The sequence below is a fragment of the Callithrix jacchus genome, chromosome X (genome assembly GCF_049354715.1).
Source record: "Callithrix jacchus isolate 240 chromosome X, calJac240_pri, whole genome shotgun sequence".
NCBI lineage: Eukaryota > Metazoa > Chordata > Mammalia > Primates > Cebidae > Callithrix > Callithrix jacchus.
This window is the reverse complement of record NC_133524.1, coordinates 132,507,387-132,530,645: the sequence shown is the minus strand read 5'-3', so window position 1 is coordinate 132,530,645 and position 23,259 is coordinate 132,507,387. Positions and strand designations below refer to the sequence as shown.

Below are 23,259 nucleotides of genomic sequence, written 5' to 3'. Positions count from 1 at the left end.
CACAAAACAACCTTCTTCCCTTCATGGCACTATGCCTGCATATGGAAACCAAGGAGGACAGTACAAGTAAAAAATGAACATACACAGATCCCTGGTACTCATTGCTGGAATACCAGCTCCTGCCATATTAATAAACCATGCGAGAATATTTGGCCAGACGTTTTCCTGTTGCGGTTGGTCATTTTCCATCCTCTGTTCATGGACATTGTGACTGACGGTGGCATCTGGAAAACAAATGAAGAGGTCAAGATAGGAGTAGGTGCATTATGCCGCCCCCACAGGTATATCCCTCTGATGCTCAGCTCCTGAGAAATTTTTTCACAAATCAAGATGACATGAGCGGCATCTGGGACCCCTCAAACTGATATCAAGAAAGATAATACAACAAGATCTCCATCTCTCCTTCCTGACAATATACATGCATATGGAAACAAAGTAGGAAAATCCAACTAAAAAGTGAACATACACAGACCATCGGTACTCATGGCTGGAATAGCAGCTCCTGCCACATTAGTAAGTCCTATTAGAGCAGTTGATGAGATGTTGCCATGTTGGGGTTCGCCCTTTTCCATCTTCTCCTTAAGGACATTATAAGTTTTGCTAGCACCTGGAAACCAAATGAAGAGCTGTAAGTGTATTATGGTAACTCCACAGGTGTATCTGTGCTCAGTTTCTAGGAAATTATGTCACAAAGCAGAGGATATACCAGGTTGCCATCTGAGACCCCTGAAATTGAGGCCTGGAAACATAGTATAACACAACCACCTCCTACCTGTTTTGACACTTTACATGCATATGGAAACCAAGTAGGACAGTAATACTAACAAACAAACTTACCCAGATCCCTGGTACTCATGGATGAAATACCAGTGGCTGCCATATTATTAAGTCCTGGCTGAAGTGTCAACAACACGTTGTCAGGTGCTGGTTGGACATATTCCATCTTCTGTTCATGGGCGCTGTGAGTGATGGTAGCGTCTGGAAATCAAAGGAAGAGGTTGAGCTGTGAGGTAAGTGCATTAGGCCAAACCATAAGTATATCCCTCTGATGCTCAATTTCCATGAAATTATTTCATAAAGCAGGAGGATATATAAGGTGGTGTATATATCTGGGGCCCCTCAGATTTAGTTCAGAAAATATAATACAACAAAACCACCTGCTTCCCTTCAGAAGGCACTATGCATGCTTATGAAAAGCAAGTAGGACAGTACAACTTATAAGCGGACATATAGCGATCTCTGGGACTCATGGCTGGAATAGCAGTTGCTACCATATTACAAAGCCCTGTGGAATCAGTTGACAAGACGTTACCAGGTTGGGGCTGGCCATTTTTCCTTCTCTCTTCATTGATATTGTGAGTGACGGTAGCATCTGGAAACCAAATGAAGAGTTCAAGCTCTGAGGAAAGTGCATTATGTCAACCCCACAGGTATATCCCTCTGGTGGTCAGTTTCTATGAAATTAACCCATAAAGCAGGACATATCAGGTGGAAAATGAGACCCCAGGAATTCAGACCAGAAACAATAATAAAACAAAACCACCGTCTTCCCTGCATGTCACTGCATGCATACGGAAACCCACTAGGACAGTATAACTAGTAAACAAACATACGCTGATCCCCAGTACTCAGGGGTGGAATACCAGCCCCTGCGAAATTTATAAGCCCTTCTATAACGGTTGACAAGAATCTATCAGGTGCCATTTGTTCATTTTTTATCTTCTCTTCACAGACATTCTGAGTAACAGTAGAATCTGGAAACCAAAGGGAAAGGTTGAGCTGTGATGTAAATGCATTATGTCAGTCCCACAGGTGTATCCCTCTGATGCTCAGTTTCTACGAAATTATATAAGAAACAGGGTAGGATATGGCTGGGCACGGTGGCTCACGTCTGTAATCCCAGCACTTTGGAAGGCTGAAGCAGGTGGATCTCGAGGTCAAGAGATCAAGACCATCCTGGCCGACACGGTGAAACCCTGTCTCTACCAAAAATGCAAATATTAGCTGGGCGTGGTGGTGCATGCCTGTTATCCCAGCTACTCAGGAGGCTGAGGCAGGAGAATCACTTGAACCCGGGAGGTGGAGATTGCAGCGACCGAGATAGCATCACTGTGCTCCAGCCTGGGCGACAGAGTGAGAATCAGTTTTGAAAGAAAAAAAAAAGAGAGAGAGAGAGAGAAATAAATAAAGGGAGATAATGAGAGGAAGGAAGGAAGGAAGGAAGGAAGGAAGGAAGGAAGGAAGGAAGGAAGGAAGGAAGGAAGATATGCGGCCATCTGAGACCCCTCAAATTGAGAGTAGGAAAGAAAATACAACAAATCCGACTTCTACCATTCATGAACATATGCATGTTAGGGAAACCAACTATTCAGTACTACTAATTAAAAGACATACACAGATCCCTGATACTCATGGATGGAATACCAGCTGCAGTCATATGACCAAGGCATAGTGGAACAGTTGACAAGACTTTATCAGTTTGGGGTTGGCCATTTTCCATCTTCTGTTCATGGACATATTGAGTGACAGTAGCATCTGAAAACCAAACAAAGAGGTTGAGCTGTGAGGTAAGTGCATTATGACAACCTCACTGGTATATCCCTCTGATCTTCACTTTCTAGGAAATTATCTGATAAAGCAGGAGCAGACATCATATAATGATTCGAGTTCCATCAAATTGAGGTCGGGAAAGATAATTCCCCAAAACCACCTTCTTCTCTTCATGACATTACCCATGCATATGGAATCCTAATAGGATACTACATCTAATAAACAAACAGACACACATCTCTGGTACTCATCACTAGAATACCAGCTCCTGGCATATAAATAAGCTGTGACAGAACATTTGACAAGACACTATCTGGTTGCAGTTAACCATTTTCCATCCTTTCTTCATGGATATTGTGATTGACGGTAGTAGGTGGAAACCAAGTGAAGAGGTTGAGCTCTGAAGTAAGTGCATTATGTCAACCCCACAGGAATATCCCTCTGATGCTCAGTTTCTAGAAAATTATCTAAAAAATCAGGAGAGAATATGCCAGGTGGCCATCTGATATCCCCCAAATGGAGGCTAGGAAAGAATATGCAACAAAACCACCTTCTACCGTTCATGAAAATATGCCTGCTTATGGAAATCAGGTAGGATAGTACAATAAAGAAGCAGAGATACACAGATCTCTGGTCCTCGTGGATGAAATTCTAGGGGCTGCCAAATTACCAAGACCTGGTGGAGCAGTTGAAAAGACGGTATGAGGTGCTGGCTGGCCGTTATTCATCTTCTCTTCATGGACGTTATGAGTCACCGCAGCATCTGGAAACCAAATGAAGTGGTTGAGCTGTGTGTTATGTGCATTATGTCAACCGCACAGGCATACACCTCAGATGCTCAGTTTCTAGGAAATTATCTCATAAAGGAGGAGGACATACCAGTTAGCAATCTCAGAACCCTAAAATTGAGGCCAGAAAAGATAATACAACAAAATTACCATCTTCCATCATGACGCCATGCATGTATATGGAAACCAAATAAGACAGTATAACAAGTGAACAAACTTACACTGATCGCCGAAACCCAGGGATGAAATACCAGCTGCTGTCATATTAATAAGCGCTGATGGAACAGTTGGAAAGACATTATCGGGTGTTGGTTGGCCATTTTTAACCTTTTCTTCACAGACATTGTGAGTGACGCTAGCATCTGGAAACCAAATGAAGAGGCTCAGTTACAAGATAGGTGTGTTTTGTCCCATCATCCCGGAGAGACAGCTATGTTTGAATCAGTTTCTATGGAATTATTCATTTCACGAAACAGAAGGACTTACCACATGGAAGCATGTATCAGGTCAGATTACACAATAAAACTACGTATGTATCTCTTGGCATAACGATGGTATGTAGTAAGTACAACAGTAGAATAAATATTCACAGATTTCTTGCACTCATCATATTGTATCATCCTGCTGCTGCCCTTTACAATTCTCACTTGATATCGCTTTTACAGTTCACCTATACATGCCATGCTGTGTGCAGCAGGAAAGCCAGACTAAGTGAGGCCTTGTTAACTTGCCTCCTTTCTACCTCAAATATTCTGAGAAAATAGAGGTGGCTATTGGAGTTGAACACTCTTATCTCAACTCCATCATCACACATCCCTAGTTTTTACGTGATTCTACAGATCCTCCCCTTTTGTCTGGAAAAGTAACATTCTTTTTACTCCAGGTCTGTCACCTCTTTCATTTATTCATTGTCTGTGGCAGGCGGCATGCCAGGAGCTGGGGATCAGCAGTAAAGAGGACGGAGAGCAACGGTCCCTGCCTTTGTGGGACTCATATCACTACGGGGCAGTCAGACAGGACATACACAATGAGGAAATGAAACAAGCAGCATTGGGCTGGTGTCTGGGAAGTAGTCCACAGGCCTGAGGGAGACAGCAGCAGAGGGAGCCTCAGGGGCTCTGGCTCCTTGGGCAGAGCCATCTGAAGAAGTGCCATTGGACAGGGCTTGGAGGAAAAAGCAGAGCCTCCTGTGCAGAGGCATAGGGAGACTTCCAGACTGCGGTGAGGCCAAGGGTAGAAGCTGGAGTGGGAATGGACTGGGCACTACAGGGTGTTAGACAGAGGCAAAGAGAGCCAGGAGGAAATGGATGGGACCCTTGTTAGGAGAGGGAGAGTTGAGGATGGGGTTTTAGGAGGGAAATGGCATGCTGACATAATTTTCTAGCCACAGGGTTAGAGAGTATGCTACAGATGAGGGATGATTAGAAACAGAGCTAAGAAGATGTTGTACTACCTTGGTCAGCGATCACGGCAGTGTGCACTGGAGGGATAGAGGGAAATGGTGGGATGCAGGGTTTATACTGGGCATTGACTGCTGAACTGATAAGAGATTGGAAATGAGAGAATAATAAAAGAATCATAAGAGAAATCATAAGTGACTTTAAGTATTTTGGGGTGACCTACTAAGTAAAAGTATACCAGGGATGTTCAGGAGGGGTTAGGCAACCGACTACGGGAGCGGAATGCTGCCAACTCTTCCTGATTCTGGTTCAGTGACCTTATGTCGACAGCTTGAACTAGGCCATGGTGGGATTATTTGTACCGCGGACAGCTGAAAACTCTAAAACCAGGACTTCTGAATCCCCCATACCTGTGATCAGCTGCTTGTTACACCTTTGTGGATGTTTCACCTAATGGACAGTGTCTTTATCTGAAACAGTGAAGGCTGCAAGTAAAGTGTTTTTGGAGAGAGGGAGGTCAGAAATTTGAACTTGCAGAGCTGGTTGAAATGCAGATGCCTATTAGACACCCTATAGAGATACAACACGTGTAGTTGTTTATGAGTTTGGATTTCAGGAGCAAGTCGTAGCCTAGAAGTTTAATGGTGACAGTTCTTGAAGTGTGAATCATTTAAAATTCTAAGACAGCATGACATCACCTAAGGAGATAGGATATTGAAGAGAAGAGAGGCTAGGATCAAGTTTTAGTGCGCTGAAATATTTAGAGGTGGGAAGCAAGAGGAGAAAAACAAAAAAGGAGAAGGAAAATGAGCCCTTAGTAACAGAGTAAGAAATCCAGGTGTCTGGGGACCCAAGAAGTTTTCCGTGCAGGAGGGCGTAAACAACTGTGTCACATGCTGTTGAGGAATTGATGTCAAAGTGCCACAAACATGGCGACCTTGATGGCACTATTTTCATTGGAGTAGACTAAGAAGAAGCCATACTGCACTGGGTTAGAGAGGAGTGTGTGGACAGGCGGAAAGTGAGCAGACCTGTCCTCTTGTTGTGCCCACCACCTCCTTCTGCCTCAGGAACCTGCTTTATTCATCTCACGCTTGCAGTAACTGCAAATTGTTGCACCTAATTAGAACCTTGCCCTTCCACTTGCAAACGTGCTCATATCTGTTCATCCTTCAATGACAAGGCCACAAATGTCCTTTGACACGATTGAAGCCCAAAGATTGGATTCCCCCTCAGCTTCCTGTTGGTGTAACCACAGGGACGTACCCTGCCTTGTCGTAGAATAATAGCATCTCTTGGATTTTCTGGAACGACTCCTTTTCCTTCGATGCCTTCTTGCAGCCTGATTTACTTTGTCACTCCTCATTTGCTGAAAAACATCAGTGAACATATTCCATTAAAGACAAATACAACCATTGCAAAGTCACAGTCTTCATATGCATACACAGCCATGCATTTATATCATTAAGATTTAGCCAAAGGTCAAAGATTCACCATCACACACGATGCTCCCAGAAGAGGCAAGCCAACTCTAATGTAGTTTCAGTGAAACAAGCGAAGGCAAAATACAAGGTGTTATCCAAAATCAAACATGGTACAGTCATGATTAATCAGAGTGCTTGGTGAATGAGTGGCTTTCATCAACCAAGACAAGAAACATGCTTATCTCTCTAATGTAGTACACATAATTGTCTCTCAGCCCTTGTTAGGGGACAAAAAAAAGCAAATTCCGTTTTTATTTTTTAGTTGTTGAACGTTACTTATTGACAAATACTGATTAACACTTTATTCGATAATATATGTAGACAGTGAAAGTTAACATCGATGAAAAAGGTAAATTTTCCCACCTCCAACCTTATGGAGACTCAAATATGTTCATTTTGGAGCCAGGCAGGGGCAGGAGGTGCTTTGAAATATTGGTGGTAAATAAAACATGAAATTGAAGGATATACTAGGTTAACTAAAAGGTCCTGCCATCAAAAGATAACCCGAGAATATGCTCCTGCCTACTTAGAATGTACTATTTGGCACTATTTCTACTGAAACTATATCAAAAAATTGAAAAGGAGGGACTCCTACTACATTTTAGGAGACCAGCATCGTCTGGATACCAAAATCTGGCAGCGATACAGCAACAACAAACACTTCAGGCTGGTGTTCCTGTTGAACAATAACGGAAAAAATCCTTAATAAAATACTGGCCAACTGAATCGAGCAGCACATCAAAAAACTTATCTACCATGATCAAGTTGGCTTCATTGCCAGGACTCAAGGTCAGTTCAGAATAGGTAAATCAAGAAATGTAATTCATCACATAAATAGAACTAAAGGCAAAAACCACATGATTATCTCAATGGATACAGAAAAGGCCTTTGATAAAATTCAACACCCCCTTATATTAAAAGCTCTCGGGCCGGGCGCGGTGGCTCAAGCCTGTAATCCCAGCACTTTGGGAGGCCGAGGCGGTTGGATCACGAGGTTAAGAGATGGAGACCATTCTGCTCAAAATGGTGAAACCCCGTCTCTACTAAAAATACAAAAAATTAGCTGGGCATGGTGGCGCGTGCCTGTAATCCCAGCTACTCGGGAGGCTGAGGCAGGAGAATTGCCTGAACCCAGGAGGCGGAGGTTGCGGTGAGCCGAGATCGCGCCATTGCACTCCAACCTGGGTAACAAGAGCAAAACTCCGTCTCTAAAAATAAAAAAAGCTCTCAAAAAACCAGGTATTGAATGAACACATCTCGAAACAGTAAGAGCCATATATGACAAACTCACAGCCAATAGCATATCGAATGGGAAAAAGCTGGAAGCATTCCTCTTGAAACTTGCACGAGACAAGGATGCCCTCCCTCACCAGTCCTATCCAACATAGTATCAGACGTTCTGGCCAGGGCAATCAGGCAAGACAAAGAAAGAAAGGGTATTCAAATAGGGAAAGAGGACATGAAGTTATCTTTCGTTGCAGATGACATGGCCCCATATATAGAAAATACCATCATCTCAGTCCAAAAGTTTCTGAAGATGATAAGCAACTTCAGCAAACTCTCATGATATAAAATCCATGCGCAAAAATTGCTAGCATCCCTATATACCAAAAACAGGCAAGCAGAGAGCCAAATCATGAATGAACTCCCATTCACAATGGCTAAAAAAAAAAAAAGATATATGCACACGTATATTCACTGCAGCACTATTCACAATAGCAAAGATGTGGAATCAACCCAAATGGCCATCAATGATAGACTGGATCAAGAAAATGTAGTACATATACACCATGGACCACTATGCAGCCATAAAAAGGAATGAGATCATGTCCTTTGCAGAAACATTGACGGAGCTGGAAGCCATTATCCTCAACAAACTAATGCAGAGAAAGAAAACCAAAGAGTGCGTGTTCTCACTTTTAAGTGGGAGCTGAATGATGAGAACACACAGACACATCAGGTAGGGCAACACACGCTGGGTCTTTCTGGGGGAGGGCTGGGGGGAGAGAGTACATCAGGAAGAATAGCTAATGGATGCTGGGCTTAATACCAAGGTGATTGATTGACAGGTGCAGCAAACCACCGTGCCACACATTTACCTATGTAACAAACCTCCATATCCTGCACATGTACCCCAGAACTTAAAATAATAGGTGAAGTAATAACGAATATGCTCCTGCATTAAATAGGAAAGAGTATCAGCATATATTTAATGAAATACGTATAATATATATATCATGTAATATATAGAACGTATATAATATATAATTTTGATTTTAAAATTTTCCAAAGCATTTTCACATCCTATAAAAGAGGAGCTGAGAATGTGTGAAGACATTTTTACTGAACATTTACTACCCTCCAGGTACTGTTCTAAATGCTTTGCATGTATTAACTCAATCCTTGGCCAATCCCTATGAGTGAGGTGTGATTCTTATCTCTTTCCTTAAGAAAGCGAAGATAAAGGCACGGAAAATTAGGGAAGAGTCTAATTAATTGAGGAGTGGGAAAGAATATAGACTCTGGAGTCAGAAAGATATGTGTTCGAACCCTGGCTCTGTGTCCTACCATGTGTCATGTAGGGCAAGCCATTTGACCGCTGTCAGCCTTGATTTCTCATTAAAGGCGAGATAGTAATACACATCTGCAGAACAATTATGAGCATTAAATGTGATCATTAAAAACATCAGCTCCTAGTCCAATGAATCTACTCTTGGACCAAAAAGTTCCCATTTTATGTTCACATGAGAATTCCTGTGTCATATTCTTATCTTTTAAATCAAGAGAATTAACCCATATAGTTTATATTCATCTTTCCACTGAGAAAATACTTATACTAAGAATGTCACAATTAGGGCAGAAATAGAAAGTTATCTTACCTGGCCATCATTTGTAAGCACAGAGCCAACAGTGTGACGTTTTCCAGGTGGAGTTGGCTGACTCGTTTGAAGTGGAGAAACCGGCATCTGCAGATATGTCTGATAATTATCTCTGTGTGTTACTAGAACACTTTCATTTATACCTGGAACATAACTGGCACATAAATTGGCACTATACAGCTGAAATATATGATCCTCCTGAGAGCACATGATCACAGACTGTTTTAGCAATGGGTGCCTTGGTAGCAAACAGAGTTTAGAATCTCATATCTAGAATCTATATCGTGTTCTGTGATCTATAAATCTCACTTTATCTAAGTGATGACTCACGCTACCATCACGACTTCCTGTAGGTTCACACCACTAGGTTAAACAAATCCCTTATGCCTCCAGCTTAGTTTGAGAACAGAATGACCTTCCTTATGCCACCATCCCGACTAAAAGATCTATAATTCTAAATATTAATACTTAAATATTTAGAATGCCAATTTTTGTAATTCCACAAGTTCATCTTTTCAGGCTTAAAGGAGAAGTATGTATTAATGAGCACATACACTTTCCTAGTTGTCCTACCTGCCCATCATTTGTAAAGCCATAGCCAACTGTATGAAGTTGTTCAGGTGGAGAAGGGTGTAGGCTACATGGCATTCTCTTACCTTCCAGGGAACGCTGAGTAGCGGGCCTAACCCTCTTTGGAAAATTTGATGAAATCTACAGATATTTTCCCCTGGAGAAGTACCCTTACACACAAACTTGGTGTGCAAATTCAGAAGTGTGACCAGCCTAAGATCCGATTAGATTAGTGGACAGGTGACCGCACACAAAATCACCAAATTAGCGGTAAAGAGGGTTTATAAACTGCTGCCAATTATCCTGGATATTATCAGTTTTGTGATTTCCATATAAACAAGGAATTCTCTGCCAAACTCACAGCAGTAAGCAGTGTGATATAGTATTTGTGTGTGCAATCTCTGGAATCTGACATACCTAGATTTTGTCACTTTCCAACTGGTTAAACCTGAAAGAGCTACTTAAATGTGCACCCTAAGATTCTATTTCCGTAAAATGGGCATAAAACAGTACCTAACTCATGGTGCTCTTATAAGGATTATCAGAGATAAAGCACAAAGAGGATAGTGAATGTGCTGGTTGATACATACTTCGAAGCTTTAAAAAAATAAATTTGGGGGATTAAGTGAAAATGAGAAGTCTAAATATTAAAAAAACAAACTTCTCATGCAAAAAACACCTTCTTACAAACTAGATTTATATTTTCAAAATTAATAAAACCTGGTACAAAAAACTTGTCTGGTTTCAGCATACCAAATTTCCTTCTGGTTAACTGGTCGAAAATGACTACTACTTGGCAATATCATAAGCATTTCTATATGTTTAAGGTTTCAAATCCTCCTTTATGAAACAAACCATTTGTTATTCCTGAAGTTTTAAACTGATGTATTTCATACTAGCAAGCAGAAAGAGGGGAATGATGAAAGTTAAAGAAAATCAGTGAAATAAAAATCAATGAAATAAAAAATTGGTTCACAGAATAGTTGGAAAAAAAAAAAAACTATCTTATCTTTCAACTTGACTGACCAAGAATAAAAGAAAGAACTACACAGATTACCAAAATCAAGAATGAAAAGGGTGTTATGAATACTGACCTTACATAAATTAAAAGGGGCCAGGCGCGGTGGCTCACTCGCCTAATCCCAGCACTTTGGGACGCCGAGACCAGCGGATCACCTGAGGTCAGGAGTTTGAGACCAGCCTGGCCAACATGGTGAAACCCCGACTCTACTAAAATACAAAAAATCAGCCGGGCGTGATGGTGCCACCTGTAACCCCAGCTACCCAGGAGACCGAGACAGAAGAAGTGCTTGAACCAGAAAGTCAGAAGAAGTAATGAGCCCAGATCGCGCCACCGCACTCCATCTTCAGCAAAAGATCGAGACACCGTCTCACGTGCACACACACGCAAAGAAAGCGAGAAATTTAAAGACATACATTATGAACACCTTTATGCCAACAAATTAAACAACGTAGGTGAAACAGAGAAATTCCTAGAGAACAAATTAGTGACTCAAAAGAAATAGAAATTTGCAATAGGACTATAGCATGGAAAGGTATTTAATTAGTAATTTAAAATCTCCCCACAAATGGAAGGCAAGCCGAGGTGGTTTCGCATGTAAATTCTATCAAACATTTAAGGAAGAAGTAATACCAATACTTAGCAAAGGATTTCAAACGAATAAAGGAGGAAGGAACACTACTTCATTCTATGAGGCCAATATTACCCTGATATCAAAGCCAGACAAACATATTATAAGATGTTTTTGCCCGTCAGCTCCAAATTCACCCTTTGATTCCGCTGTGTGAGGTTCCGCGTTCCTCTGCCTATGTCCGCCGTACTGCCGATACCGAAGGCTGCGCGTAAAGAGGGTTAGAGTTAGCGAAGGGCGGGGACGCCACGCTTCCCGGTTCTTCCGGTTGGCGCCGGCGGTCTCGCAGTGCACGAGGCTTCACTTCGGGACTCTGGCCCCCCCAACAGGCTCCCAGTGTTCGGCTGGGGCGGGGCCCGCGGTGGCCGGCAGCTTCCCTGCCTTCTGCCTCCCTTGAGCCTTACCAGATTGGTGCTTCTGGTGGGACGCCTCCCAAGGAGCATCACTCACAGGCATCCGGGGCACACTTCCCATAACTCCCAGAGAGCAAGTTTCTAGAAAGTTCCAGCAGTGGGGAGGCGCCACAACTTCTCTGCCATTTTGGGAAGTGCAGCCGCAGCTCCTCTGGCAAGGTCAAGACTTCACGACTATGTAAGTGGGCAGTTTTTCCCTGGATGCTTTAATTTCTCCCCAGAATGTGTCCTTTTTCCTAGGAAAGCTTCTTTTCTGGGGTGTTCTTTGTCCGGTGAGTGGTACGGCTTCGCTCTGTGGACACTACCATGGGCGCGTGTGTCAGCTGTCGGGGAGCCTTTTCCTTGGACACCCCGTCTCGGTTATGTTGTGGGGCTGGGGAGCTTTTCTTGGGGACTCCCTCTTAGTGATGCGACGAACTTTTCCTGCTGCAATGACTGAACCCAAGGGTGGGGACCCTACATTGGTCGCCTGTGTCACCTTCGGGTGCGGCGGTGTTTCTTCCCCGCTTGGCCACGACCCTGCGGGGAGACTCTGCCTTAGGGACTCTGTCTGTGTTCGGGGCTGGGGTGAGGGTGGCTGTCCTGCGGACACATGATCACTGCCCTGTGGGTTCACTCTCTGTCGCGGGGTTTATCTCAGCCCGCGAGATACTCTTCGCTGGGTGCTGATGTCAGCCGTGGGGCACATTTGGCCTTGGATGTTGCTCACTCTCAGCTAGGATGTGTTGGCTTTTCTTTGGATCTGTTTATCCCCGATTGGGACGCCTATCGGATGCTTTCTCTTGGTGCTGGGTTTTTAAATTATTATCTGTGGGTGCTGTCTCCCAGTGCTGCGAGGGAGTGGGGTGCTGTTTCTTGGATTCTCTAAGCCTATGGTGGGACTCTCAGAGCTCTGTGTCAGCCATGAGGGAGGCCACCTGACCTTGGGAGCTCTATCTGGCCCCGGGTTGGGGTGCTTTTCCTCCGTTGGTTCTCAGTCGTGAAGGAGCTCTTTCCCCGGGAACTATCTCACCTTTCAGCCGTACCCATCGGGTGTCTGTGTAGGAAACATTTCTGTCCAGAAATGTTTGAAGGTTCCAGATGCACATCCTGGGTGTGCAATTAGTCTTTCATTTCAGCCACTCTGATGGGTGTGCAGTGATCTCTCCTTATGTCTGCATTTGCTGTTTTGGGCATGCCGCCAAGTCTGGCTAATCGTTGTATTTTTTGGTAGAGATGGCGTTTCGCCAAGTTGCCCAGGCTGGTCTCGAACCCTTGGGCTCAAGTGGCCTCTGCCTGCATCAGCCTCCCAAGGTGCTGGGATTACAGGTATGAGCCACTGTGCCCAGCTATTTATTATTTTTAGAGCACTTTTTAAATGTGTTTATTCGCCATTTAAATATGTCTTTTACGATGTCCCTTTTCAGCACTTTTCCTCCAAATTTTATTGAGATATTTGTATTTTAAAAATGGATTCGTGGTTTACATATATGTTCTGGGTTTCAGTTAGACACATACACACAGGCATATATGTACATGTATTAAAATACACACACAATTTTAGTATCTTCTACAAATCTGTTTTGCTTTTACACTATCTCAATATTGTGTTTTAGATGAACAGATTCTCTTAATTTTATTAATCAGTTTCTTGTTTAGGGCTGGTGCTTCCTATTATTTTAAGAATAATCTTTGCCTCGCCCAATGCCATGATGATAATATTCTAAGCTGTCTTTTAGATCTCCCATTCATCTCAAATATATTTTCATGGATTGGAGTAAAGTCATAGTCTGGGTATATTTTATGTGATGATTAAAGTCATATTTGAGTATGACTCTTATGAATGAGTACTCAGCTGTTTCCTGCACGTTTTATTGCAATGTTTATTTTTTAAAATTGATTTGAAGTTCTGGTTATATTCTGGATTCCACTCATTTTTTTGTCAGATATATACATACATATGATTAATGTATATTTTTATATATAACCTATACTATATATTATATAATATGTAATCTACAGATATGCTTTGCTTTTTCACTCCTAAGACTGTCTTTTGAGGAATACAAGTTTTACATTTAATTATGTCTAATTAAACAATGTATTCTTTATCGTTAGTGCCTTTTTATCCTAATCAAAAATACCTTGGCCTATTCTAAAGCTGTAACACTAATATCTTATGTTTTTTACTGGATTTACTATCCATCTTTAGTAACTTTTTCTGGAGTGGGATGGGGTAAGAGTCCAAGTTTGTATTTTCCCTGCATTTATGAAGTGCATTTTTTAAAAACACTAGTCTTTCCACTCTTCTGTGGTAAATCTAGCTGTTTTCCATTTCTAGATCCTTTCTGGCCTCCATGTCCTCTACCTTTAGTGTATTTGTCTGTCATTGCTCCAATACCATACTGTTTCAATTACTCTACCGTTATGGTAAATCTCATGTTTAGTAGTGTATGTCTACAAACTTAGTTCTTTTTCTTAAATATTGTCTTAGCTTTTCCAAATATATATATGTTCCTTTTTCTCCGCAACCTTGCCAGCATCTGTAGTTTTTTGACGTTTTAATAATCGCCATTCTGACTAGTGTGCGATGGTATCTTATTATGGTTTTGATTTGCATTTCTCTAATGATCAGTGATGTTGAGCTTTTCTTCATATGTTTGTTGGCCGCATGAATATCTTCTTTTGAGAAGTGTCTGTTCACGTCCTTTGCCTACTTTTTAATGGGGTTGTTTAATTTTCTTTTGTAAATGTGTTTAAGTTTCTTGTAGACTCTGGATATTAGACCTTTGTCAGATAGACAGATTGCAGAAGTTTTCTCCCATTCTGTAGGTTGTCTGTTCACTCTGATTATTGTTCATTTTGCTCTGCAGAAGGCTTTTAGTTTCATTAGATACCATTTGTCAGATTTTTATTTTGTTGCCATGGCTTTTGGCATTTCTGTCATGAAATCTTTGGCCGAACTTATGCCCTGAATAATATTGCCTTGATTTTCTTATAGGGTTTTTATAGTTTTGGATGTTACATTTAAGTATTTAATCCATCTTCCGTTAATTTTTGTATAAGTTGTAAGGAAGGGGCCCAGTTTCAAATTTTGTATATGGCTAGCCAATTCTCCCAGTATCATTAATTAAATAGGGAATCCTGTCTCCATTGCTTATTTTTGTCAGGTTTGTCAAGATCAGATGTTTATCATTGTGTGATCTTACTTCCAAGTTCTCTGTTCTGGTCCATTGGTCCATGTATCTGTTTTTCTACCAGTACCATGCCGTCTTGGTTACTGTTGCCCCATGGTATAGTTTGAAGTTAGGTAGCATGATGCCTCCAGCTTTCTCCCTTTTGCTTAGGATTGTCTTGGCGATTGTGGCCTTTTTGGGGGGGGATCCATATGAAAATTAAAAGGGTTTCTTCTACTTCTGTGAAGAATGTCCATGGTAGTTTAATGGGAATAGCATTGAATCTCTCAATTACTTTGGGCAGTATGGCCATTTTCACGATATTCATTCTTCCTATCCATGAGCACGGAGTGTTTTTCCATTTGTTTGTGTCCTCTTCGATTTCTTTGAGCAGTGGTTTGAAGTTCTCTCTGAGGAAGTCCTTCACTTCCCTTGTTAGCTGTATTCATAAGTATTTTATTCTTTTTGTAGCAATTGTGAATGGGAGTTCATTCATGATTTGGCTCTCTGCTTGCCTGTTTTTGGTATATAGGGATGCTAGCAATTTTTGCGCATGGATTTTATATCATGAGAGTTTGCTGAAGTTGCTTATCATCTTCAGAAACTTTTGGACTGAGATGATGGTATTTTCTATATATGGGGCCATGTCATCTGCAACGAAAGATAACTTCATGTCCTCTTTCCCTATTTGAATACCCTTTCTTTCTTTGTCTTGCCTGATTGCCCTGGCCAGAATGTCTGATACTATGTTGGATAGGACTGGTGAGGGAGGGCATCCTTGTCTTGTGCAAGTTTCAAGAGGAATGCTTCCAGCTTTTTCCCATTCGATATGATATTGGCTGTGAGTTTGTCATATATGACTCTTACTGTCTTGAGATGTATTCATTCAATACCTGGTTTCTTTAGAGCTTTTTTTTTTTTTTTTTTTTTTTTTTTTTGAGACGGAGTTTCGCTCTTGTTACCCAGGTTGGAGTGCAATGGCGCAATCTCGGCTCACCACAACCTCCGCCTCCTGGGTTCAGGCAGTTCTCCTGCCTCAGCCTCCCGAGTAGCTGGGATTACAGGCGTGCGCCACCATGCTCAGCTAATTTTTTGTATTTTTAGTAGACATGGGGTTTCACCATGTTGAGCAGGATGGTCTCGATCTCTTAACCTCGTGATCCACCCGCCTCGGCCTCCCAAAGCGCTGGGATTACAGGCTTGAGCCACCGCGCCCAGCCCAGGAGCTTTTAATATAATGGGATGTTGAATTTTATCAAAGGCCTTTTCTGCATCCATTGAGATAATCATGTGGTTTTTGCCTTTAGTTCTATTTATGTGATGAATTACATTTCTTGATTTACCTATTCTGAACTGACCTTGAGTCCTGGCAATGAAGCCAACTTGATCATGGTAGATAAGTTTTTTGATGTGCTGCTCGATTCAGTTGGCCAGTATTTTATTAAGGATTTTTGTGTCATTGCTCATCAGGAACACAGCCTGAAGTGTTTGTTGTTGCTGTATCTCTGCCAGATTTTGGTATCCGGATGATGCTGGTCTCCTAAAATGTAGTAGGAGTCCCTCCTTTTCAATTTTTTGATATAGTTTCAGTAGAAATAGTGCCAAATTGTACTTTTTAAGTAGGCAGGAGCATATTCTCGGGTTATCTTTTGATGGCAGGACCTTTTAGTTAACCTAGTATATCCTTCAATTTCATGTTTTATTTACCACCAGTATTTCAAAGCACCTCCTGCCCCTTCCTGGCTCCAAAATGAACATATTTGAGTCTCCATAAGGTTGGAGGTGGGAAAATTTACCTTTTCAATCGATGCTACCTTTCACTGTCTACCTATATTATCTAATAATATATTAATCAGTATTAGTTAATAAGTAACTTTCAACAACTAAAAAATAAAAACGGTATTTGCTATTATTTGCCCCCTAACAAGGGCTGAGAGACAATTATGTGTACTACATTAGAGAGATAAGCATGTTTCTTGCCTTCGTTGATGAAAGCCACTCATTCCCCAAGCACTCCGATTAATCATTAGTGTACCATGTTTGACTTTGGAAAACACCTTGTATTTTGTCTTCGCTTGTTTCATTGAAACTACATTATAGTTGGCTTGCCTCTTCTGCGAGCATCGTGTGTGATGATGAATCTTTGACCTTTGGCTAAAACTTAATGATATAAATGCATGGCTGTGTATGCATATGAAGACTGTGACTTTGCAATGGTTGTATTTGTCTTTAATGGAATATGTTCACTGATGTTTTTCAGCAAATGAGGAGTGACAAAGTAAATCAGGCTGCAAGAAGGCATCGAAGGAAAAGGAGACGTTCCAGAAAATCCAAGAGATGCTATTATTCTACGACAAGGCAGGGTACGTCCCTGTGGTTACACCAACAGGAAGCTGAGGGGGAATCCAATCTTTGGGCTTCAATCGTGTCAAAGGACATTTGTGGCCTTCTCCTTGAAGGATGAACAGATATGAGCACATTTGCAAGTGAAAGGGCAAGGTTCTAATTAGGTGCAACAATTTGCAGTTGCTGCAAGCGTGAGATGAATAAAGCAGGTTCCTGAGGCAGAAGGAGGTGGTGGGCACAACAAGAGGACAGGTCTGCTCACTTTCCGCCTGTCCACACACTCCTCTCTAACCCAGTGCAGTATGGCTTCTTCTTAGTCTACTCCAATGAAAATAGTGCCATCGAGGTCGCCATGTTTGCTGCACTTTGACATCAATTCCTCAGCCGCATGTGACACAGTTGTTTACGCCCTCCTGCACGGAAAACTTCTTGGGTCCCCAGACACCTGGATTTCTTACTCTGTTACTAAGGGCTCATTTTCCTTCTCCTTTTTTGTTTTTCTCCTCTTCCTTCCCACCTCTAAATATTTCAGGGCACCAAAACTTGATCTTAGCCTCTCTTCTCTTCAATATACTATCTCCATAGGTGATGTCATGCTGTCTTAGAATTTTAAATGATTCACACTACAAGAACTGTCACCATTAAACTTCTAGGCTACGACTTGCTCCTGAAATCCAAACTTATAAACAACTACACGTGTTGTATCTCTATAGGGTGTCTAATAGGCATCTACATTTCAACCAGCTCTGCAAGTTCAAATTTCTGACCTCCCTCTCTCCAAAAATACTTTACTCACAACCTTCACTGTTTCAGTTAAAGACACTGTCCATTAGGTGAAACATCCACAAAGGTGTAACAAGCAGCTGATCACAGGTATGGGGGATTCAGAAGTCCTGGTTTTAGAGTTTTCAGCTGTCCACAGTAGAAATAATCCCACCATGGCCTAGTTCAAGCTGTCGACATAAGGTCACTGAACCAGAATCAGGAAGAGTTGGCAGCATTCCGCTCCCGTAGTCGGTTGCCTAACCCCTCCTGCACATCCCTGGTATACTTTTACTTAGTAGGTCACCCCAAAATACTTAAAGTCACTTATGATTTCTCTTATGATTCTTTTATTATTCTCTCATTTCCAATCTCTTATCAAGTTCAGCAGTCAATGCCCAGTATAAACTCTGCATCCCACCATTTTCCGCTATCACTCCAGTGCACACTGCCGTGATCGCTGACCAAGGTAGTACAACATCTTCTTGGCTCTCTTTCTGATCTTCCCTCATCTGTAGCATACTCTCTAACCCTGTGGCTAGAAAATTAGGTCAGCATGCCATTTCCCTCCTAAAATCCCATCCTCAACTGTCCCTCTCCTAACAAGGGTCCCATCCATTTTCTCCTGGCTCTCTTTGCCTCTGTCTAACACCCTGTAGTGCCCAGTCCATTCCCACTCCAGCCCCTACCCTTGGCCTCACCGCAGTCTGGAACTCTCCCTCTGCCTCTGCACAGAAGGCTCTGCTTTTTCCTCCAAGCCCTGTCCAATGGCACTTCTTCAGATTGCTCTGCCCAAGGAGCCAGAGCCCCTGAGGCTCCCTCTGCTGCTGTCTCCCTCAGGCATGTGGACTACTTCCCCGACACCAGCCCAATGCTACTTGTTTCATTTGCTCATTGTGTATGTCCTGTGTGACTGCCCCATGGGGATATGAGTCCCACAAAGGCAGGGACCGTTGCTCTCCGTCCTCTTTACTGCTGATCCCCAGCTCCTGGCATGCCGCCTGCCACAGACAATGAATAAATGAAAGAGGTGACAGACCTGGAGTAAAAAGAATGTTACTTTTCCAGACAAAAGGGGAGGATCTGTAGAATCACGTAAAAACTCGGGATGTGTGACAATGGAGTGGAGATAAGAGTGTTCAACTCCAATAGCCACCTCTATTTTCTCAGATTATATGATGTAGAAAGGAGGCAAGTTAACAAGGCCTCACTTAGTCTGGCTTTCCTGCTGCGCACAGCATGGCTTGTATAGGTGAACTATAAAAGCGATATCAAATGAGAATTGCAAAGGGCAGCAAGATGATGCAAAATGATGAGTGCAAGAAATCTGTGAATGTTTATTCTACTGTCGTACTTACTACATACCATCGTTATGCCAAGAGATACATACGTAGTTTTATTGTGTAATCTGACCTGATATATGTTTTAATGTGGTAATTCCTTCTGTTTCGTGAAATGAATAATTCCATAGAAACTGATTGATACATAGCTGTCTCACCGGGATGATGGGACAAAACACACTTATCTTGCAACTGAGCCTCTTCATTTGGTTTCCAGATGCTAGCGTCACTAACAATGTCTGTGAAGAAAAGGTTAAAAATGGCCAACCAACACCCGATAATGTCTTTCCAACTGTTCCATCAGCACTTATTAATATGGTAGCTGCTGGTATTTCATCCCTGGGTTTCGGTGATCAGTGTAAGTTTGTTCACTTGTTGTACTGTCCTATTTGGTTTCCGTATACATTCATGGCGTCATGAGGGAAGATGGTAATTTTGTTGTATTGTCTTTTCTGGCCTCAATTTTAGGGTTCTGAGATTGCTAACTGGTATGTCCTCCTCCTTTATGAGATAATTTCCTAGATATTGAGCATCCCAGGGGTATGCCTGTGCGGTAGACATAATGCACATTACACACAGCTCAACCACTTCATTTGGTTTCCAGATGCTGCGGTGACTCACAACGTCCATGAAGAGAAGATGAATAACGGCCAACCAGCACTTCATACTGTGTTTTCAACTGCTCCACCAGGTCTTGGTAATTTGGCAGCCCCTAGAATTTCATCCAGGAGGACCAGAGATCTGTTTATGTCTGCTTCTTAATTGTACTATCCTACCTGATTTCCATAAGCAGGCATATTTTCATGAACGGTAGAAGGTGGTTTTGTTTCATATTCTTTCCTAGCCTCCATTTGGGGGATATCAGATGGCCACCTGGCATATTCTCTCCTGATTTTTTAGATAATTTTCTAGAAACTGAGCATCAGAGGGATATTCCTGTGGGGTTGACATAATGCACTTACTTCAGAGCTCAACCTCTTCACTTGGTTTCCACCTACTACCGTCAATCACAGTATCCGTGAGGAAAGGATGGAAAATGGTCAACTGCAACCAGATAGTGTCTTGTCAAATGTTCGGTCACAGCTGATTTATATGCCAGGAGCTGGTATTCTAGTGATGAATACCAGAGATGTGTGTATGTTTGTTTATTAGATGTAGTATCCTACTAGGATTCCATATGCATGCGTAATGTCATGAAGAGGAGAAGGTCGTTTTGGTGACTTATCTTTCCCAACCTCAATTTGATGGAACTCGAATCATTATATGATGTCTGCTCCTGCTTTATCAGATAATTTCCTAGAAAGTGAAGATCAGAGGGATACACCAGTGAGGTTGTCATAATGCACTCACCTCACAGCTCAACCTCTTTGTTTGGTTTTCAGATGCTACTGTCACTCAAAATGTCCATGAACAGAAGATGGAAAATGGCCAACCCCAAACTGATAAAGTCTTGTCAACTGTTCCACTATGCCTTGGTCATATGACTGCAGCTGGTATTCCATCCATGAGTATCAGGGATCTGTGTATGTCTTTTAATTAGTAGTACTGAATACTTGGTTTCCCTAACATGCATATGTGCATGAATGGTAGAAGTCAGTTTTCTTGTACTTTCTTTCCTACTCTCAGTTTGAGGGGTCTCAGATGGCCGCATATCATTCGTCCATCCGTCCGTCCTTCCGTCCTTCCTTCCTCTTTTATCTCTCTTTTTTTTCTTTTTTTCTTTCAAAACTGATTTTCACTCTCTCGCCCAGGCTGTAGCGCAGTGATGCTATCTCGGTCGCTGCAATCTCCACCTCCCGGGTTCAAGTGATTCTCCTGCCTCAGCCTCCTGAGTAGCTGGGATAACAGGCATGCACCACCACGCCCAGCTAATATTTGTATTTTTAGTAGAGACAGGGTTTCACCGTGTCGGCCAGGATGGTCTTGATCTCTTGACCTCGAGATCCACCCGCCTCAGCCTTCCAAAGTGCTGGGATTACAGACGTGAGCCACCGTGCCCAGCCATATCCTACCCTGTCTCTTAGATAATTTCGTAGAAACTGAGCATCAAAGGGATACACCTGTGGGACTGACATAATGCATTTACATCACAGCTCAACCTTTTCCTTTGGTTTCCAGATTCTACTGTTCCTCAGAATGTCTGTGAAGAGAAGATAGAAAATGAACAAATGGCACCTGATAGATTCTTGTCAAGTGTTATAGAAGGGTTTATAAATTTCGCAGGGGCTGGTATTCCACCCCTGAGTACTGGGGATCAGCGTATGTTTGTTTACTAGTTATACTGTCCTACTGGGATTCCGTATGCATGCAATGACATGCAGGGAAAACGGTGGTTTTGTTTTATTATTGTTTCTGGTCTGAATTCCTGGGGTCTCATTTTCCACCTGATATGTCCTGCTTTATGGGTTAACTTCATAGAAACTGACCACCAGAGGGATATACCTGTGGGGTTGACATAATGCACTTTCCTCAGAGCTTGAACTCTTCATTTGGTTTCCAGATGCTACCGTCACTCACAATATCAATGAAGAGAGAATGAAAAATGGCCAGCCCCAACCTGGTAACGTCTTGTCAACTGATTCCACAGGGCTTTGTAATATGGTAGCAACTGCTATTCCGGCCATGAGTCCCAGAGATCGCTATATGTCCGCTTATAAGTTGTACTGTCCTACTTGCTTTTCACAAGCATTGGTAGTACCTTGTGAAGGGAAGCAGGTGGTTTTCTTGTATTATATTTTCTGAACTAAATCTGAGGGGCCCCAGATATATACACCACCTTATATATCCTCCTGCTTTATGAAATAATTTCATGGAAATTGAGCATCAGAGGGATATACTTATGGTTTGGCCTAATGCACTTACCTCACAGCTCAACCTCTTCCTTTGATTTCCAGACGCTACCATCACTCACAGCGTCCATGAACAGAAGATGGGATATGTCCAACCAGCACCTGACAACGTGTTGTTGACACGTCCACCACGACTTATTAATATGGCAGGCACTGGTATTTCATCCATGAGTACCAGGGATCTGGGTAAGTTTGTGTGTTAGTATTACTGTCCTACTTGGTTTCCATATGCATGTATAGTGTCAAAAAAGGTAGGAGGTGGTTTTGTTATACTATGTTTCTAGGCCTTAATTTCAGGGGTCTCAGATGGCAACCTGGTATATCCTCTGGTTTATGAGATAATTTCCTAGAAACTGAGCACAGATATACCTGTGGGGTTACCATAATACACTTACTCACAGCTCTTCATTTGGTTTCCAGATGCTACCAAAACTTATAATGTCCTTAAGGAGAAGATGGAAAAGGGCGAACCCCAACATGGCAACATCTCATCAACTGCTCCAATAGGACTTACTAATGTGGCAGGAGCTGCTATTCCAGCCATGAGTACCGATGGTCTGTGTATGTTCACTTTTTAGTTGGATTTTCCTACTTTGTTTCCATATGCATGTATATTGTCAGGAAGGGGAGATGGAGATCTTGTTGTATTATCTTTCTTGATATCAGTTTGAGGGGTCCCAGATGCCGCTCATGTCATCTTGATTTGTGAAAAAATTTCTCAGGAGCTGAACATCAGAGGGATATACCTGTGGGGGCGGCATAATGCACCTACTCCTATCTTGACCTCTTCATTTGTTTTCCAGATGCCACCGTCAGTCACAATGTCCATGAACAGAGGATGGAAAATGACCAACCACAACAGGATAACGTCTGGCCAAATATTCTAGCATGGTTTATTAATATGGCAGGAGCTGGTATTCCAGCAATGAGTACCAGGGATCTGTGTATGTTCATTTTTTACTTGTACTCTCCTCCTTGGTTTCCATATGCAGGCATAGTGCCATGAAGGGAAGAAGGTTGTTTTGTGAATTGTCTTCCTTGGCCTCAATTTGAGGAGCCGCAGATCATTAT

At 42.2% G+C, this 23,259-nt stretch overlaps 3 protein-coding genes across 4 annotated transcripts in view; 1 reads left to right on the top strand and 2 right to left on the bottom strand.

The window, feature by feature from the left end:
* LOC103791304 (uncharacterized) overlaps positions 1 to 23,259 on the bottom strand; it is a 204,268-nt gene that overhangs the window by 13,423 nt on the left and 167,586 nt on the right. The gene's annotated exons all lie outside the window — the stretch shown is intronic.
* Positions 674 to 11,891, bottom strand: LOC144581226 (uncharacterized). The gene is made up of 10 exons (XM_078364211.1): positions 11,728 to 11,891; positions 11,461 to 11,528; positions 9,102 to 9,188; positions 6,005 to 6,107; positions 3,560 to 3,700; positions 3,221 to 3,313; positions 2,395 to 2,535; positions 1,313 to 1,372; positions 838 to 978; positions 674 to 726 (listed from the first exon to the last, which is right to left on the bottom strand). Exons 1-10 carry the CDS (start codon positions 11,795 to 11,797, stop codon positions 674 to 676), a joined length of 957 nt encoding a protein of 318 aa, XP_078220337.1. The 5' UTR covers positions 11,798 to 11,891.
* LOC144581121 (uncharacterized) lies at positions 17,116 to 23,209 on the top strand. Of its 2 annotated transcripts, XM_078363480.1 has the most exons (8): positions 17,116 to 17,254; positions 19,557 to 19,697; positions 19,944 to 20,036; positions 20,722 to 20,862; positions 21,840 to 21,899; positions 22,234 to 22,374; positions 22,609 to 22,749; positions 22,992 to 23,209. In XM_078363480.1, the coding sequence occupies exons 1-8, from the start codon at positions 17,131 to 17,133 to the stop codon at positions 23,192 to 23,194; spliced, it is 1,044 nt and encodes a 347-aa protein (XP_078219606.1). In that variant the 5' UTR covers positions 17,116 to 17,130; the 3' UTR covers positions 23,195 to 23,209. The 2 variants fall into 2 exon arrangements, with proteins under 2 accessions (XP_078219606.1, XP_078219607.1); XM_078363481.1 differs by lacking the exon at positions 21,840 to 21,899.

Bases quoted from the DNA above. Each gene is read 5' to 3' on its own strand.
- LOC144581226 (XM_078364211.1), bottom strand. From the start codon at position 11,797: ATGGGAAGTGTGCCCCGGATGCCTGTGAGTGATGCTCCTTGGGAGGCG. The intron at 3,701-6,004 runs GTACGTCCCTGT...TTTGGTTTCCAG, and splicing joins TTATTCTACGACAAGGCAGG to ATGCTAGCGTCACTCACAAT. The intron at 2,536-3,220 runs GTAATTTGGCAG...TTTGGTTTTCAG, and splicing joins AACTGCTCCACCAGGTCTTG to ATGCTACTGTCACTCAATAT.
- LOC144581121 (XM_078363480.1), top strand. From the start codon at position 17,131: ATGTTCACTGATGTTTTTCAGCAAATGAGGAGTGACAAAGTAAATCAG. The intron at 20,037-20,721 runs GTAATTTGGCAG...TTTGGTTTTCAG, and splicing joins AACTGCTCCACCAGGTCTTG to ATGCTACTGTCACTCAAAAT. The intron at 22,750-22,991 runs GTATGTTCACTT...TTTGTTTTCCAG, and splicing joins CATGAGTACCGATGGTCTGT to ATGCCACCGTCAGTCACAAT.